The following is a 17,877-nucleotide window of genomic DNA, read 5'->3' as shown; positions in this document are numbered from 1 at the left end:
CTTATAGTATAGCTTGAAGATGCCTAAACTTCTACATCTGACAGGGAGTCAGGATACCTGGAACTCAACCCAAACAGGTTACAGAGATGTTGGTGATGTCCCATGAAACCGTGTTTTCACATTCTGCTTTTAATTATTTAAGATTCTAATCAAATTTAGTAACAATATTAAGTTCTTGTAATGACTCCCTTTAAACATTAGAATTCAAGAATTTTTCACAATTCTCACTCTTTTGCTTACTGATGTAAATCATACTTGCAGAGACATTCTGTCTCTATTCATACTCCTTGGATGTAAGTAATTAATGCAGTAGAACAACATTCTATAAAATAAGTGGTAAGTCACCGAGAAGCACCCGACTTTAGAATTTAAATGGACCATTATATGTCCATAAATACATATACATGCAGGCACTACCAAGCAAAACTTGAATGACTTAAGCTGCAGTAGTTCTCACATGAATGAATTGTTCAGTTCTTGATGGTCATATCTGAGGATCAACTCCTTCTATACAATATAAAGCCTGATTTTTTTTAATTGTACAGTAAATTATATTTGAAATGTCTGTAACATCTGATACAGTCAGTCTGCATTCCCCTACGTGCAGTTGGCCATGCTCCCCACACCCCCCATCCTGTGCCTTCGTAAAGAGTCATTTCTGCATTTAAAGTACTAAATAAAAGCTAGTAACTACAGAGGGGTATTTACCATTTCTTTTTCTGCTTGTGTGGTTCCCTTGTTGCTTGTATGGCACCACTAATATGATAGCTGCATGTTGTGACTAGCCATCTACCAAAGTCCTAATATAATTTCAATGCCAAACTTGATCTAAACCTATCAGTAAATCAGACAGCCAGAGACACATGTTAGGGAAAGACACCTTATGTTTGTCAGTTTTATTGAAGGCGTTTCAAACAGTTTCATTATCACACATTTCAGAACACACATTAAAACAAAGGGTTTCCATCCAGCTGGTTCATAGCTTTGTCTATATATAGTTTATGAAAATATTTAGAAGTGCAGCAACATCTCATTTCATTCTTAGTTCTGGCTAATGAGAGTGAGCTGAAAATTCATCAGTGAGCAAAGTTCTTGAATGTTGCAGAAAATATATATTTTATATATATATACACATATACAGGAAGAATTAACTTAGAAAGAATGATTAGTAATACAAACCAACCCTTGGCTCATTGAGTGAAAAAGAAATCATCATGCAAACCATCAGCAAGCAAAGGTCAGAGGTCGTTAGAGGCTCAGAAAAGGGGTTTCCCACATTGTCCCTGCAGCAGAGTCACAGTTTCCAATGATCACTTTTGTGACTATGCAACTGGGCTCATATTACTAGCTGCAACATCACAAAAATGACACTGGCAACCGCTAATTAGCTGGCAAAATAAGAATTTGTCCATTTTTAAAGTGAGCAGTGTTAGTAAATGCCATTGCACACAGCGAGAAGTGATAGCATAATAGATATATATTTTAAGCAAAGCCCTCACATGTGATGCTAATTATCTTTTAGCTTAGCAGTCCCTCTTTAAAGTGTAAATGTGCTCCCTCTGGGCTCAAGAAATATTTAATTACACATATCAGTGCATGACTAACAAGCTAGTCCAGAGCAATAATGATTGGTCTATTGTTCAAAATGAAATTAGGACTCCAGAAGCATTTAAAACTGACCAGGCGTTTCTGTAGTAGCCTCACCTCTCAGGGACTGTCTTTTGCACAGATTTTTTATATGTATATAGAATAATCTCTTTTTGGCAATTTATACCTACGTTATGAAAGTATGATAGATTATTCCGCAAGGTTTAATGTATCTGCTAAATGCAAAATCATCTAAAGCATTGTCTGATACATAGTAAGAGAAATGTAAGCTTTCAGTTTTCACAGAGACTTGCAAAATTTACTTCAATAAAAATTTTAAGGTCCCTATTTCCACAGACTCTGGGCAAGGTAATTTTGGGAATCCAATTTTTCTTGGTGATGAATTATAAAAAATAGAGGGTTGGTTATGTATATGCTTAATTTCATATATGTATGTGAATATATAAATATACACACATATCCATATATATATACAAACACACTGAATGCACATAAAAACATAGATAGTTTAGAAGAAATGAGAGCAGCCCCTTCCTAGCACTACCCTACTATGAGTATGGTAGTGCTGACAGACATTTATTCTGGGGGCTTTATGACTTAGCTGTTGTAATCCAGCACAGTCTGTACTTTAAATAGGAAGTTTCAGGTGCAAAACATTTATTGTATAAACAAATTCCAAATACTTTATTTTAGCAATAGTTTTTTTGTCATTAAAAAACCAGCAACATCAGATGACCAAGAAAACTGAGATTCATAGATCAGCTATTATGCATTCCAAAATTCCTTTCCAGGCGGAATTTTACTATGCATTCAGTATTATGAGTTCATTGTACAAAATCTGCACGTAGCGAATGATTACAGTACCCTACACTGGACTGTGAATACATATGAAATGAACACTCGGAATTCAATTAAATCTTAACAGGTTCATTCCCATACTGGCTTTAAATACAAAGAATGGCAGCTCCACTACTCTTCTCATCTAGTTCTAATTTTTCTTTTTCAAAGTATTGCACAACACTTCTTCAACACGGCTCTTTAACCCTTACAAAACGTCACTCTAAGCAGTGGTGTGAACTGCGATCTACTGGAGACCTAATCCTTCGGTTCACGCAGGGACCTCAGTTCTTACTGAAGCGAGCCGGAGTTGAGGAGCTCCGAACTTCAGATGTCCTGGCTGTACAGGCTCATTTATAGTTTAGTTAGAATTGCTAGGGGATTTCTCACTAACTACAAAAAGAGCGAAAGCAGACGCTGTGTTGGCTCTGTGCTGCAGCCTCGCATGGCTTAATGGAACCAATTCAGAATTTTCAGTACAGAAATCCACTACAGGCAACTTCCTCGGTACCACAAGTAAAGGGAAATCAACCTATAAAAATCACATTAAAGTCTGAACCCAGAGAAGAAAACCTTGACAATTCAGTTACGATTTCAACTCCGTCCTATGGCTGTGCTTCTTTCCTCTGCTACTGCTTTTGTGTTGCAGCCCTTGTAGCATAGTCTGACATTCTCACCTAGCCACAGCTCCTCGTGACTCAGTATGGCTGTACTCTGTCCCTCGAGGGACCGCCTGCACCGCCTGGGATAACTCTCTGCTCTCAACAGCCTTGCAATACGTGCAAGAATACAGATGGATGAAGGGTGGCATTTAGCCCTACATTTTTAAGAGTAAAATTTTGCCAACAGAGAACTGTGCAACCAGGTCCCATTGCATATATGCCAGGTTCTCCCCCCAGATGCAGATGCGCAGCTCCGACCGGCATCAGTCAGAGCTCCCAACACATATCGAAAGAAACAAGCTTGGACCTTTTGAGCACTGAGCCCCTTATAATCACTTTGGGGGGTTGTGGATAATATTGCACTACAGAGAGCAAAACACGTGATCCCAGAGGCCGCTTGCGGATTGAGAACCAACTCCCCAACCCTCCCGGAGATTCTTTTCATTAGTCATAAGCGCATCGCTGTGGATTAGCTGATACGCGCTAACACCTACACACGATGCGCTGGGCATGGTTTGCAATCAAATGAAGATTATTTCGCTCCAGTATTTATCATGCATGGCTTTAATTTTCAAATTAAAATTTAGATAGACACAGCAAACATTAGAGAAGGTGGCAAGGACTTTTGCAGGTTTTGCCTTTGTATATTTGTATTTTAAAGCCACGTTGACTTTCTTTAAAAATCCAGGGGGCATGCTTTGTCAACATTTTCATCTGCTTTCTCAAATTTCCACCCTCCTGTAACCAAAGAAGGTCTAGAGACCTCACTGTTTGATCCTTATGACCAAATGATCCAAATGCTCCCACGGGAATGCCATTATTGCCATATGACTCCACTGTGATTTTTTTTTTCGCAACGATGTTTATACTACACAATTTATTTGTGAGATTCCTGCAATAAGGATCATAGGGGAGCCACACAAAAAGCCTGGAAATTGCAGAATGGATATATACTTGGAAAACAAAGAAATACAGAAGCACCGAAGAGCTGTAAAAAGGGAGGAAAAGTATCGATCTCTAAATGGGAAATGAGTATGTCTTAAAACCAGGCAATATCTATGTGTCAGACACCACTAAACATCAACCAACTGCAGAATTTTGTGTTAGTTTAGCATTGTGGCTTCTCCGGCTGAGGAACCCCCTTCCAAACCAGAAATACGTAAAGGACAATTAAAAGGACTAGCTTAGCTCCTCAGATCTGTATCATCTTAAAGGAGCTGTCATACTTTGTGCTTTACCTGCGGAAATCCAGGAGTGATCTTGTGGAAGCAGGAACCCTCTGATCGTTCCAGCTGAGGAAGTGGAACTGTGTCACTGTGCGGGTCTCGTTCGTCTGCAGGTTCTTCAGGTAGAAGCTCCTCACGAGGAAATCCTCGCACCAGATGTGCTCAGAGACAAGGTTTACCTACACCCCACAGGAAGGAACAAACGGAGATCAGCCATTTCGGTTGCAAGCCACATCTCCAGGATGGCAGGTGTAAGAGGTCTGGGATGAAGGAATCGCACAGAAGTTTTATTTTTACTAGAAAATTGGCCATTGCTGGGAAATTTTTTTTTTTTAATTTAGCAATCAGTGTCGTTGTCAGGAAGGAAGTAGCTGCCACTGCTGTTTTACTGAAAACATAAAGAATCTTGACAGTTTTAACGCAAAAGAAAAAAAAAATCACTAAATTGAAACTTTGTATCGTTATGTGAATACAAAAGACACTGTCTGAAAATCTGTTGGCCTGGCTGTCGCCTTCTATTCGGAAACGCCCACAATGCATTGCCCAGGCTGCTCTCAGTGCTCTGGACAGTCTGAGCTGCATTCACATGAGAAGCGAAACGTCAGTTTCTTCTGCTACGTAGAAACATAAGCATTAAAAAATGCAGCTTATCTGCAGAGTTCACCTTTTCGGAAAATGAGCTTGTTCACATTTTAGCTTAAGTAACAATATTTCTTCACATTATCCTATTCTTCGTATTTGGCATTGCGGTAGTATTTTCTTCCTCTACTCAGCTGGACAACTGGAAAAATCTGACAACCATTGTCAATGGTACACTTTGACAAAACTGGTGATATGATATTTTGAGCTAGAAATGTAAAGCAGAAAATACAAATATATATTTGTTGTTGTGGCTGAGGCAAGAGGTAAAAATAGATAGCGTAAATTACTAAAGCTATATAAAGGCTTTTCTACACAGATATACATATGGTTTTCCTAAGGCAAAATCCACTAGTTCTAAAAAAACCATTTTTCTTATGAAATATAAATACACAGTTTCACGTTTCAACCACTTGCAAAGCCATTTGAAAAACAAAACTGTTGTCCTTTTTTCATGGTAATACTTGGCTCATTATTTACTAGATTTTATTCAGCAGAAACTACCTTGCTATTAGAACCGCACTTGATTTTTTTCACAAACCTACAGCTACTCGAAGGCACACGAAGAGTATTTAAGAGCCCCGAGCTCAGCCTCCAGGTGAGATTGGCTTAAGCACCATTCTGCCCCGTACGAGATCAAGCCGTGCACTTACTGCCACGTTTACAACCAGGTATTTTGTGGGGGTACCTCATAGATGTGGTAGAGGTTTGACCCTTCGTCTGGCCAATAGTGGTAGCACTGTTTGACTCCGTTTTCTGCGAGCGGTGTCAGCATGACAATAACGACACAGCCGTTCTCCCAGACCATCTGCAGACAAAGAAAGACACCGTGGCCACACTGTGAGTGCCTAATTACTGCGTGACATGTATAATTACTGCACTCAGACACACAATCAAAATTTATTCCATTCACAAGAAATTTATTTCATTTTCATTAGACACTTTTACTCTGCAGCTGCTTTCAAATCTCTGAATAAACTGGCACCATATTTTGCAGGCATCCATGAAATATTAAAGAATTTGTAGCGATTTCAGATCGGGTCTTCCACAAAATCTCTCCTCGTTCCTGGTACCGTGTTCAGCTGCTTTTCTGTCAAACTTTCAGATCCACAAAGGGAACACTGAACAATGCTTGCAGAACACACAACTACTTGACATTTGATATTCAATACTAAAGCAGCATGGAGCTACTAAAGTCGCATCTACTGAAACCTGTTTGTGTCCTCAACCCTCTTTCTTTTTATGGTTTGCCACATAGTGAAAGCTATTAAACTGCTGCGCTGCTGAAACAACCATAAAAGTTGCATCTGAACAAGAGTAATGAGGAAAATGCAGGGAAATCCCAAACCAAATCTGTTCTTCCAGAAACATTTCAGACGGAGAAATCGTCCCTCCAAATGCACGTTTGTAAAAGATTTGTTGCAAGTGTGCATGACTGTCTCTTCTTACTTCTCTCTTTTTTCTTTTGTTCCTTTCATTTTTCCTTTTTCATTTTCTTCCTTTCTTTTTTTCTTTTTACTTTTTCTTTCTCTTTTCCTTTTTATTTTCTCTTTCTCTTTTCTATTTTTCTTTCCTTATTTTTTTGGTTCGCTCCCCTCCCTCCTTCTCTTTTCTAGCTCTCTTTTCCCCTTTTACTTTCCTTTTCTTTCCCCTGGAGGTAGAAGGGAAGTCTGACTCCTGCTGCAGACCGGGCACTCACAGAGCACAGGTACGGCAGGAATGGAGGAGAACAGTGCATCTTCACTACAGCACGGTCGCTTAATGATTTAGACCAGCCACCGAGCAGGATAGAGGAATCCAGTGCATCCTCAGATAAAGGATTTGTGGATGTCTCCCACACAGCAGAACAAGCAGAGATGCTCTGGTCTGGCATATCTCTGTTCCAAACACAGCCCATGGCTGAACAAAAAAGCTCCTATGAATTAATACCAAGCAGCATAATCACTAAAAACTGTTATTACTATGCTGTACATTGATGTTATATTTGCATACAACTTTCATTGTCTTTTTGCTAGCATATAAAATTACTGAATGAAGAGTAAACTGCTCTTTTTGTGAAGGGTTATGTTTATTTCACAGAAATATTTATAAGCAACTGTATTGACATGTAAATTTTGTAAACAAAAAAGGCCTTTGTCAAAACTGTGCAAAGATGAGATGATACATTCAATTCAAGGATTATTTTTTTTTAATTACATATCAAATAAAAAGGTTTCCCATTCATAGATAATGATGTTGTCTTCTCTTTTAAGAATAGCTTGCATATAGAGAAACAAATAACATTTTTCTTCTTTTTTTTCATGTTGCAACATAATTAAAACAACTTTAAAAATCAGCTTAGAATTATTTAGAGAAATGATTCTAGGGTTTGCACAGAATAGGGTTATTTATAATTTTGAACAGAAGCAGGAAAAAAAATTACAGTTGAATGTAAGGCATAAAAATAATCTTTCTTCTTTTTTTTTCCTCTTAAAAAGATTTTTAAATAAAGATACCTGTAATCCACTCACCCTCCTTTTAAATACTCATAATGGCACAAAATCAGCAAAAATACTTTAAATTGATAGAGAATTTATTTTATAGACAGATGTAGATTTATCATTTGCATGTTTTCTGTATTGCATTTGTTTTAGGCCACAGCTGGGAACCTTCTTTGTATGTAAGGAAGATCATACAGATTTCATTCATTCTAATGTAGTTTCATCTTTTTCAGTCAGCAATCAAAGATAAGAATTCAAAACATGTATCTTACTTTAAAACTAGCCCTACTAAATCAGTACTTTCATCACATAACAATTTAATGTCCCTCTAGAAGGTATAGAAGCTCATTGAAGCCATTACGAAAATGAGGAGAAACACAGTTTTTATGAGTGTAATAAAAATACAATGATCTAGACCATAAACTAATCATCTAGCACTCTGCTTGTGCCACCCAAGTGTAACATTATAAAAGCCCACTCGTTTAGAGAGGAATCCTTACAGTTTGGCAACCCTGTTCATTGGTTCAAAGATACAGCATTTCATTAGAGAGGGGATGTCTGCATCTCTGAAGATTTCATTAAGCATAAATCCAAATGAAAGTTAATTTAAACAAACAATTTCAAAGTTACTCTGGGGTATAATATTTCTTTTAGGTCATTGTGTGAAAATGTAGAAGTCAAATCCACCAAATCAAGCAGGCAATACAATCTAGTGCCATCATCCCTGTTACAAGCAATTGTCACTGCATCTCCCGTGCTTACCATTGAGACGGGATTTTCACCAAGACTCACAGCCTGTGACTGGAGGACTACAGCATCTTCATTGTTTCCTTGAGAACTTAAATATTAGACCATCAGGCTGTTATCTGGATTTCTTTTCAAACAAAGCAGAAGCGGGATGAGTCAAAGGCAGTTCACAGACTTTCATACTGTCGCCTCTTCACCGCCCCCTCTTTAACTTGGTGGTGGGTTTTTCAGAAGCTACATCCTCCAACACTTAACACTTTGCCGTGCTCAGTGTTCAGACATGGCCACATACTAGAAAGTGGCCCCAGGAAGTGTGACTTTGTAATGAAGGTACAGGTAGCACAGACTTGGTCTACACAATCCCAGTACAGCCTTCAGAGAAGCATCTCTGGTTACCAAAGAGACACTTCAGCTGGGCTCGGAGAACAAAGGAAGAGGTTCAGCTGCAAATTCACGGCAATTCACGTACTTCTGAGCTTTGTATGATTGCACAATAGAGAGTAACTCAATGCATAGGACATAAGAATAAAGAGAACATGAGGTCCTCGGGGCAGAGGTTCTTCTTTTTAGGTAGCGCCCAGCAAAATTAAGCCTTAGACTCCAAGTGTTAACTACTATTATGGAAATTACCATATATAACTACACTTCTTTAGATGTCTTCGCACAGGCAGTTTCATGTTTGTAATTTACAGTAACACTTCCAGGAGAAGAAGAAATGTTGAACGGAGTCTTCTGAAGGGAAGTGATAAAGTCTGAGTGACGCACAGGAGCTCACCATGGAGCTCTGCAGTGCATGCTTTGCTGAAAAGGGAAGACCGTGTATAATTTCGTGTGACGCCTCTACCTCCAGCCTATGTGCCTAGAGAGTAACATATTAATGATCTTTAATGAAGTTCTGCTGTATGCATCATCCTCAAAACATTACTTGGACAAGAACAACACTATTCCTTTCCATTTATTGCAAAGTAAAGGCTGAATCCTGCAACCCACAGATGAGCAGCATGTCTCATATCCACAGGGATCCCTGTTGATGAAATCCACCACGTGTAGAGACCTCATGCTGTGGTTATCTAGCGTGCCAGTCTCATACAAAGGACTTCCACATTGGGATGAATTACATTTAGTACGAATTCTTTGCAAAGGAGCACAGAATTGGTTTCTCAGGTTAGGAGAAAAATAAAGTCACAAATAGGAGAATCAGTGCCACAACACTGCCACAAACCCAATATAACACCCGTTTTTGAAAGCTTATATTTTAAAATTTCCTTGTTTACTAGCTTGTAAACAAAAAGCTTGTAAACAAAATGGTTGCTATGAATCCTTTTATTTTTTTCAGACACTTTATCATTTCTAAGCTTCTTTTTATACTGAATGATCCACCCCAGCCATTTTCTTCTTTAAGTTTAGTGATGGGGAAATGACAAGACATGTGCACCGACCAGACACTCTTTTTTTGAAAGGAATGGGTGGAGAAGTTTCTAAAATGTGGTGATTTACAAGTAGTAAATAGATAGGATAATAAGTTAAATCCAGCCCGTTCACTAAAAATAACAGGCTAATCACACCAGCTGCATTCTGGAAGAGATCTCCAGTAAACTGAAGACGCCATCTTTTCAGCCTTTTAGGCTTCCCAAATAGTTGGTAAATGCAAGTATTTGGAACAGCAGACAAACGAGCTAACAAAACCCAAATAATTTCTAATGATAATCAAAACTCAGCATGAATAAACACAACTCCTAAACCAACAATAAAGCAAGGTACTAGCCCTTTTTGGACTAGATAATATTAATCCCATTACCTATATTGAAAGCAATTAACTCAACTATGGCTTCTTTCAAGATCTCCACTGGAAATAGGAAACACTATTGAATAGAGACAGGCATTTTCTGCAATATTTTAAAACCAAACTCCAATTCTTTAATGGGTTTAAAAAAGGGCGGGGAGCTTTTAACTGAAAAAAAAATGGGAGGGAATTTTGATTTTTGTTATCATCTAGAACTTCACAATGTATTTAGCAATACAAAATACAAAAATACAAAAGCAAGCTTTTCTGCAAAACATTTTGGTTGAAAATGACTTAGCATTTTGATATGAAAATCAATTGTGGCAAAGTCAGAGTTGCCATTTGCAAAGTCATAGCTGTGTCAGACAGCTAAGCAAATCTATAGGTTGAAAAATTAATGATCAACAATCTCTAACTAAAAAAAATTATCTGCCTCTTGCAGTTGAAAAGATGGCTTCAGAGAGGACCACATATAAGTACGTGGTTGTCAGACTGTTGTTCTCAGTAGACTCCTAACTCAAGCCTTATTATTAAATAATGTAAATATGAGCACTATTTAGTATTGCTGTGCTGACAAAACCACATTAAGGAGGGAAAGTACACCAAAATCACCAGTAATTAGCTTTTCACTTCTGTATTGGAAAGGTGGAACCTAAACAATAAAGGGATAGAAATTTTAAAAGGACCACTTCTAAGTACCTTCTCCAACTGGAGCCATAATTAGAAGTGAGCATGTTAAATGCACACTCCTTTACTGAACGCCTATGGAATTCCTAATGCTGTATTTATTTCACATGGTTTGACAAGTTACTGAAGCTCGAGGGGCTACTGTTCTGTGCTTATGTCTCCCTTGCTGTTTTTCTTTTATTAAATTAAAATATGCATATTTTATAGATTGAATTGCTTTGTGTCGCTTCTCATCTGCTCTTCTTTCTGAAGGTGAGAACTGATTAGACATGCAGGCAGTCCCATTCCAGGCAAGGAAAATAAAACTTGGGGATCAAGACTGCTTGAAAGCACTGTGTTCTGCACAGAAGAACAAAATGCAGAAAAAATAATTTAGACTGTAAATTAATTTCAGCACTCACAAAACACGCTGAACTGGGAGTGCAGAAACCAGTGAGTAGGGGAGGGTTTGGTACAGTTGTTCGTACTCAGCCCATGTGCTTGGAACACCAGTTTTGCAGGAAGACTCATTCAGCTACAGGGGCATGGTCTTCTGCCCACTGGGATTTGCCTTTGGAGATCACTGATGACTAATCCTTTTTACAAAAGAAACAATCCACTGTCAGTATTTTGTATTTCTTTTGTTGAATTCGAAAACTGGAAGAGAGAACCAAGTGTTGCCAAACAGACATGCAAAGATTTATCAAGTCCTCAAGACTGCAATTCAGGGACTGGGTTCTTAACATGTTAGTGTGATCTGGGAAGAAAACAACAGTCGTTTTTTGAACTCAGGCTGATAAAATACTCCTGAATATGGGTAGAGAAAAATTATTCTAAAAATAGTTTTAGATTAAGAAATGCAGCACTGGGGGCAACAAAAAGCAGATGGCAACTGAACTCCCTGGCTCACACTAGGGCGCCGGTCTTTACTCTTGGGAATCCTTCTGCACTTTATATTTAAAAGTCTTGCAATAAAACCAGAAAATAAAGAAGCAGAGATGAGCTCTCCCCACTCCCTATAATCACAACAGTGTAAACCTCCACTCTAGTGAGCTTTCTTTTTGTTTGTCAGCAATGCCCACCTTTAACAAGAAAGGTGAAGAGCACTCCCAATTTCAAGACTTCTTCATGCACTGGTAAATAGTGGAGGAAAGACAGGGTAATGAAAAGTATGGGTTTGATTCAGAACACACAGGATGAAGCTCCTTCTTGCTTCCTGGAGGAGCATCCGAACCACAAAGTGGCAGCACCCGAAGTCTGCTTTCCTGGTCCTGCGTTCGACTCAGTGCTGTTCGTGAGTGGTATGTGCTCTGCCATCCCTGCCAGACTGGAGCCCTCCAGGGACTAAGGCATCTGGGGAACTATCTAGCCTGAGCTACAGATCTATTCAGGCAAAAGCCAGGGAATTTTCTGGTCCAAACTACAAGAACTGACTGTATTTAATCTCATGACTTACTATCATAGGTGCTTTGAACCTTATTGAACATCAGCAAAATGAGAAAAATTATATTTCTCTATTCCTTCCATAGAAGTTACAAAATGTTCATACACTTCTTAATTATGTTGGTCATGCAGAGACAACATCACAGAACGACAGCAAGTACTGACATAAATATATATCACACGTGATTTGACTTTCTAAGGCAACTAAGAAGCATATCCTCTTAAGCCACTTGGCAGGAGCTGCCTGATCCCTCCCTCTATTTCACTTTCTATGGTAAAATAAAAAAACCGTGAAAATGTACCTCCCTCCAAAAAAGGGAAGGGGAAAGAAGGGCAAATGTGGTTGCCCTTTTTTTATTATTTATGAAAGCAAGGGATAACGTGGGGTGTTTTCCAGAGAGAGAAATTATGGCCTCCTACAGAAATCTCCATTTGGAGATGATGAACCTTAGCAGACATGCAATTTATAAAACTGGCATAATTAAGAACAATTTTTCAGTGCAAGGACAGTTGGTTCTAAATATCCTAACTCTTAGGAATAGTTTCTTGCATATTATCATCCCTTGCTTCTTAGAATACTTTGCAAGTTAAGACATGTACTTCATGTCAAATACTTCATGGAATTATAACCTAGCACATACAGGAAATAATAAAATTTTATGCCTCCAGAATTATTCACAACATGGAACTCCTGCTGCGAAAACTTGTTATAGATCAGAAATGTTCTACATCCTCTTTCTTTTGAATTATGTTCAAAGAGATGTTGAATTTTAATAGCATTATGTGAAAGAGATGAGTGAAATCTCACTGAAGCTGCTGGACAAAATCATCACCTTTCATTCAAGATAAATGTAAGAAACAAGCAAACTCTTTTATGGAGCCTGATAACTGAAATTACTGAAGTTATCATCAAAACCAAGAGAAACGTGAAGCATATGGACCCATGAATTTCTCTAGAAACCGATATGCTTAATGCAGAGCGAGAGGCATTAATCAAGGCAAGATGATTAATCCCGATAAGCAGCAAAAATGTGTAAAAGGAATAAAGAAACCACCAGCACAGCTCGACAAACTCGCATTGTGATCCTGGTAGAAGAAAAGCTGAAAGAGAGGTTGGGGGTAAAACACTGGGTGAATGAGGTTTGGAAAAAAGAATTTATTGCCTCTTATTTGATTCTGTCTTTGTTCACGGAAACAAAACTCTGTACTTTCTTTGTAAATAAAATGGAACTATATCAAAGCAAAACCCTATCCTGAGGATGAAATCTCTTTCCAGCTGAGAAGAAAACAACCCATAGACCTGGCAAATTGTTTAACCACTCAGGTAAAAATGGATTAATACCATGTGAGGAGAGGCATCCAGTTTTCAAGAAAGGGAATCGTGAGGTGGAATTCCCACTGAACCAAAATAGAATCAATGAAAGAGATATCTCTCAGAAATAGTAATTGGTAAAAAGAGATGAAAACAAGACCAGATGAAATTAAAAGAAGACTTAAATCAGCTGGAGGGTTTTCAGAATTAATTAAAGTAGTAGCTGGAAAATTTCCAGAGCGGTCTACAAGATGACATGCAGGCAGAGATGAAATCTCTGCTTGAGCCGCAAACACAGAGTATCCAGACAGATTAGGAAGCCCTGTGGCAAAACAGATCAATGAGACGGCTGACAACACAACTCCTGCAGGCTACAAAGTTTTGAAAGAAATAGGTAAGCCAGGGAAGTTGGAACTAGGCACTTGCTGACTTAGAGGAGCTATGCCAAGAGTAGCAGGAGCTGGAGAAGTAAACTTGAAGGACGCAGGCAACCGTGGAAGGCTGATGCCTGGAAGTGGCCTTATACCTTTAGAAAAGCCAGAGTAAGATTCCTGCCTTTTTTATCATTATTATTTTTACAATACATACAAAACTTGTTTGAATACCATTTGAAAACGACCAATACACAGGAGTTTGGACTATCTCCAGCTCAAAAACTGCACCTTTGAAAGCAAATTTTTCATCAGGCTAATCTCTTTCAGGTCAACATGACAACCCAAATTAATTGGAAGGTGTACAGAAAATGCTGAGTCTAACGGCCGGCTCTAGTGATCCAGCGTAGGTGGTACTGAAGAACAATACCTGCTCTTCTTCCTCACCTTACCAAAAAGGACATAATCTTCCAAGAATTGGTTACTAGTGAGAGGACTGAAACTAGTCCTCCTCAGTTGCATAGTGGTACTAGGCATGGATCTGCCTACCAGTAGCAAGAATGCTAAACAGATGAGCTCGGACAAAGCATCATCAATGTTTTATCAGAAAGCTTTGCCCAGTTTGAGAAAAAGAAGACACTGATCTGACCACAATCTTTGTTCAGATCTGGGCAATCTGAAAACATTAAATGGGATTTGCTTGCTGAGTGTCTAATAGTACTTGCACAAAAATACTGGGCACTGGATCAACACAACAGGTTTTGGAGGGGCCTGCCAATAAAATAGGAAAAAAGATTATCCAAAACTAAATCATCTGTTTGGTCTCAAATAGAGATAATAGATGTGACCACATGACTACGTAGATGACAGAGCAGCAGACACTGCAGGGCAGCGTTAGAGCTCAGGAACTGGGTTCCTTTTGGAAGAAGTATCTTCCAGACGCATCTGTAGCCTTCACCGCTGCCATCAGGCATTTGGTCCATTGGACCACTGAACAGTTGGTCTAAAGTAAAACTGACAAATTAAATACTGTGATACTCTACAAATTCGTTCCTAGTGGGCCACACTGATGGCTAATGTAGACGTAGTCACTGATTGGTGGTAGAATCCAATGCAAGTTTAAGAGAAACTCGGTTTAGAAACTATGTCTTGAATTTGAGCATAAAATCCAGACAGTCAGGACAAATCAGGAGCAGTTTGGATTTCATTACAGATATCAGCTGTGTTGTAAATGCCAAGAAAGCTGTCTTACACTTTCAAGCAAAACAAATACTTTGTAGACAAGTGTTTTCTAGAAATCAGCTTGAAATGCTTACAGCAGTGGAAACAATTATAACAGTTTCCTGCTGGGGTAGCCTTTTAGCCAAGATAAAACGGAGTGGCTGATGCCCACCACGCAACTAGGCTCTTGGGAATCTTAGCAGCTAAGTCTCTGCAAAAATAAGAAGCAATACATCTAGTAAATATTGCCATAGAAGGGGATGCCAAGCTCCAAGAGTTTCTGTTGGACTTGCTAAGGCATGACATTGTGCATTTAGACAAGGAACAGCAGAATAGTCCCAGGTCTCTTTGGAGTCACTCACTCTTCTCACTATCAGTCAGAAAACCACTTCACTGAGCACATGAAAGAGGAAAAAAGCAACACAGCTCAGCAACAGCTGGTATTAATTGGAGGAGGGAGAGGGAGGAGAACCACTGAGAAGATGTATCACGAATGAATAATTGAATCTTTAAACAATCCCTAGTGGCAGCCCCACGGTTTGCATAAACTACAGAAAACTGTATTCAACTAAACATCAAAAGAGTCTGCCCTGACCGGAGTTAATACTCTATTTTCCATAGCAAGTTCAGGTTTCCCTGCTTTAAGTTAAAACATGTACTATTAAGTGGAAAATGGATGTGAACTTTGCTCCTGCATCTGGACACAAACCACAGCAACTTCAAGCCATGGCTCTTTACTTGTGCAATGGGCCTACTACAATTCAGCAGTTATGGACGCAGTGTTCTGTCAGGAGTTAATCTCTCCTGGCTTGTTTATTACACCTGGTTGATACCGTGGGCCATGTAAAAAGCTTGAGACAGGAACTGGCACATTGACATGTGATCTGCAGGAAGTTTAAGAAAAGTAGGTGATGGACCAATCTGGCATAGGTAGATTGTTACACTGCAGTAACAGACATCATCAAAATAAATGGAGGAAATAAACTTTTCTATGGAACCTAATACAAGAAACAACAGAAGAATGTCACATCAGAAATGGACATATAGCCACACTCGAGCAGAAGCTGAACCAGGGTTGCCAGATGGTTTCCGTGGAGATGTATATAGCAAATCCGGTGGGAAGATGAAGGGAACTTTCACTGATGGATAATTGGAAGGAGAAATAGCTAAAGAGAGCAGAAGGAAAGTGAAGAAAGTGAAGACTCTCCACTCACAAACAGCATGAAGACATTAAGTCAAGAAAGAGACCTTTTGACTAAGAAGTTGGAATGAGGAAGATGGGATCACAGAACAAAGAAATAACGCTTCAGTTCTAGTCACTCTATGTCTGTGCAAACAGTTTGCCTTGCTGTTCAAATTAGGAAGAGAGAAGAACAAAATATTCATTCCTACTATGTTGGTATGGTTAATTCTGATTTCTGTGTCAGTAGCAGTACTTATACAAAGTTCGTTCTTTAAATACCTCCTTTAAAAATGAGAACACACATTTTTTTCAACATGTAAAGGTGCAGTTACACGTAAAAATATCCGAAGTATAAATATACAAATATGCAAAAACATACAATTAAAAAGCCTGAGCCTTAGGAATCGGAAAATATCATTATAGAATAGCTAACAAGGTAGTCGATTTTGCATGTTTAACTTAAGAAACACATTTTCAAGTATCATGCCCAATATAAGGAATCTACCCACCAAAGGAAAAAAGATATTGAAGATAAAAATCACAAGTTACTTGAAAATTTAAGCCAGAACAACAGTTCAGCTGACGTCAAGCAGAAAGAATCTGCTCTGGACTTCCAAAAACCAGGCCCCAAGTATCTCAGACTGAGCATTTAAATATCCAGGCACCCAAATGCAAACAAACTTTTTGAAAATGTCTTGGTTCCTCATCAGAGACAATAGGAAACTGTGACATGAAAAGTGTCTTTAATGGGGACAGGCAACACTTTCTAATCATAGACCAAGTGATGCAGATGAAGACACAAGATGATTTCAGGTGATGCAAGCGTAGCTTCAGTAAGCTTTCAGGCACATTTTTACACTTAGAAAGGAATATCTAATGCAGCATCTCCATCAGACATTCGCACACACCTAGCCTGGCGTGATCTGAGAGCCACACGAGCATGTAAAAAACTGCATGCACAGTAAGCTCATATTTGTGCATTAGTAACTACTACATGTAGGCGCAACCATGCACCTACTTAACTTTATGCAGGAGGGTCTTAACTCAGCCTTCAACTCAGCTACCCGTGGTAGGCTAAATGCATAAGAATTTAAGCATTTTGGGGAAGTGGGGTGTGCAAGAAGTAGGTTTCAATGGAAAAATTCACGGCACATAGTGTTAGGTCCTCTTTGATCTGGAGCATGACAACGAATTCCAGTTACACCCTTAAGAAGGTCAGGCTCTCTGAAAATCGTCCAGTCCTTGGCAGCAGTTTAATTACGGAGATCTGACCTTAGTTTGACTCTAAAATATGAACACTTTGGCCTGAGGTTTTCAACATAATTTCCAGATCAACTACTTCTTAGCAGCGCTTGTCATATACATAAATGTCTTTAATATCCACCTACAAGATTTTAAAAAGACATTTGAACTAAGGTTTTTGCACCTATTGTGACTCAGGTACAACAGATTTTTATACACCTTACATTTCTAGAAGCATAGGAAAACATTTGACTTGTAACATAAATTCGGTTTTCAAAGAGATGTTTAACTTACCTGCCAGAAGTCAGCAACAGTAGCTGGGAGAGGGCCCTGGGTGGCAATATATGCAGGGTTTCGGGGGTCATGGTCCATCTGGAATAAGAAGAGAGAACATAGACTGGTTTTATTTAAAAGAAAATCCCCTGCTGTGTTAGAAACAGAAAGTACATGAGGGCAG

General features: G+C 38.8%; 1 protein-coding gene across 2 annotated transcripts in view; it reads right to left on the bottom strand.

Annotated features, from left to right (window-relative positions):
• PTPRN2 (protein tyrosine phosphatase receptor type N2) overlaps positions 1–17,877 on the bottom strand; it is a 707,013-nt gene that overhangs the window by 30,592 nt on the left and 658,544 nt on the right. For both annotated transcript variants that reach the window (XM_075419758.1, XM_075419759.1), the window contains 3 exons: positions 17,715–17,792; positions 5,661–5,780; positions 4,346–4,512 (listed from right to left, as the gene is read on the bottom strand). In XM_075419758.1, coding sequence (XP_075275873.1) covers positions 4,346–4,512; positions 5,661–5,780; positions 17,715–17,792 — 365 coding nt within the window. The remainder of the gene's footprint in view (positions 1–4,345; positions 4,513–5,660; positions 5,781–17,714; positions 17,793–17,877) is intronic.

The sequence above is a fragment of the Opisthocomus hoazin genome, chromosome 4, assembly GCF_030867145.1.
Source record: "Opisthocomus hoazin isolate bOpiHoa1 chromosome 4, bOpiHoa1.hap1, whole genome shotgun sequence".
In the NCBI taxonomy this organism is placed as follows: Eukaryota; Metazoa; Chordata; class Aves; order Opisthocomiformes; family Opisthocomidae; genus Opisthocomus; species Opisthocomus hoazin.
Note: the sequence above shows the minus strand (reverse complement) of the source record. Positions and strands in the feature narration are given on the sequence as shown.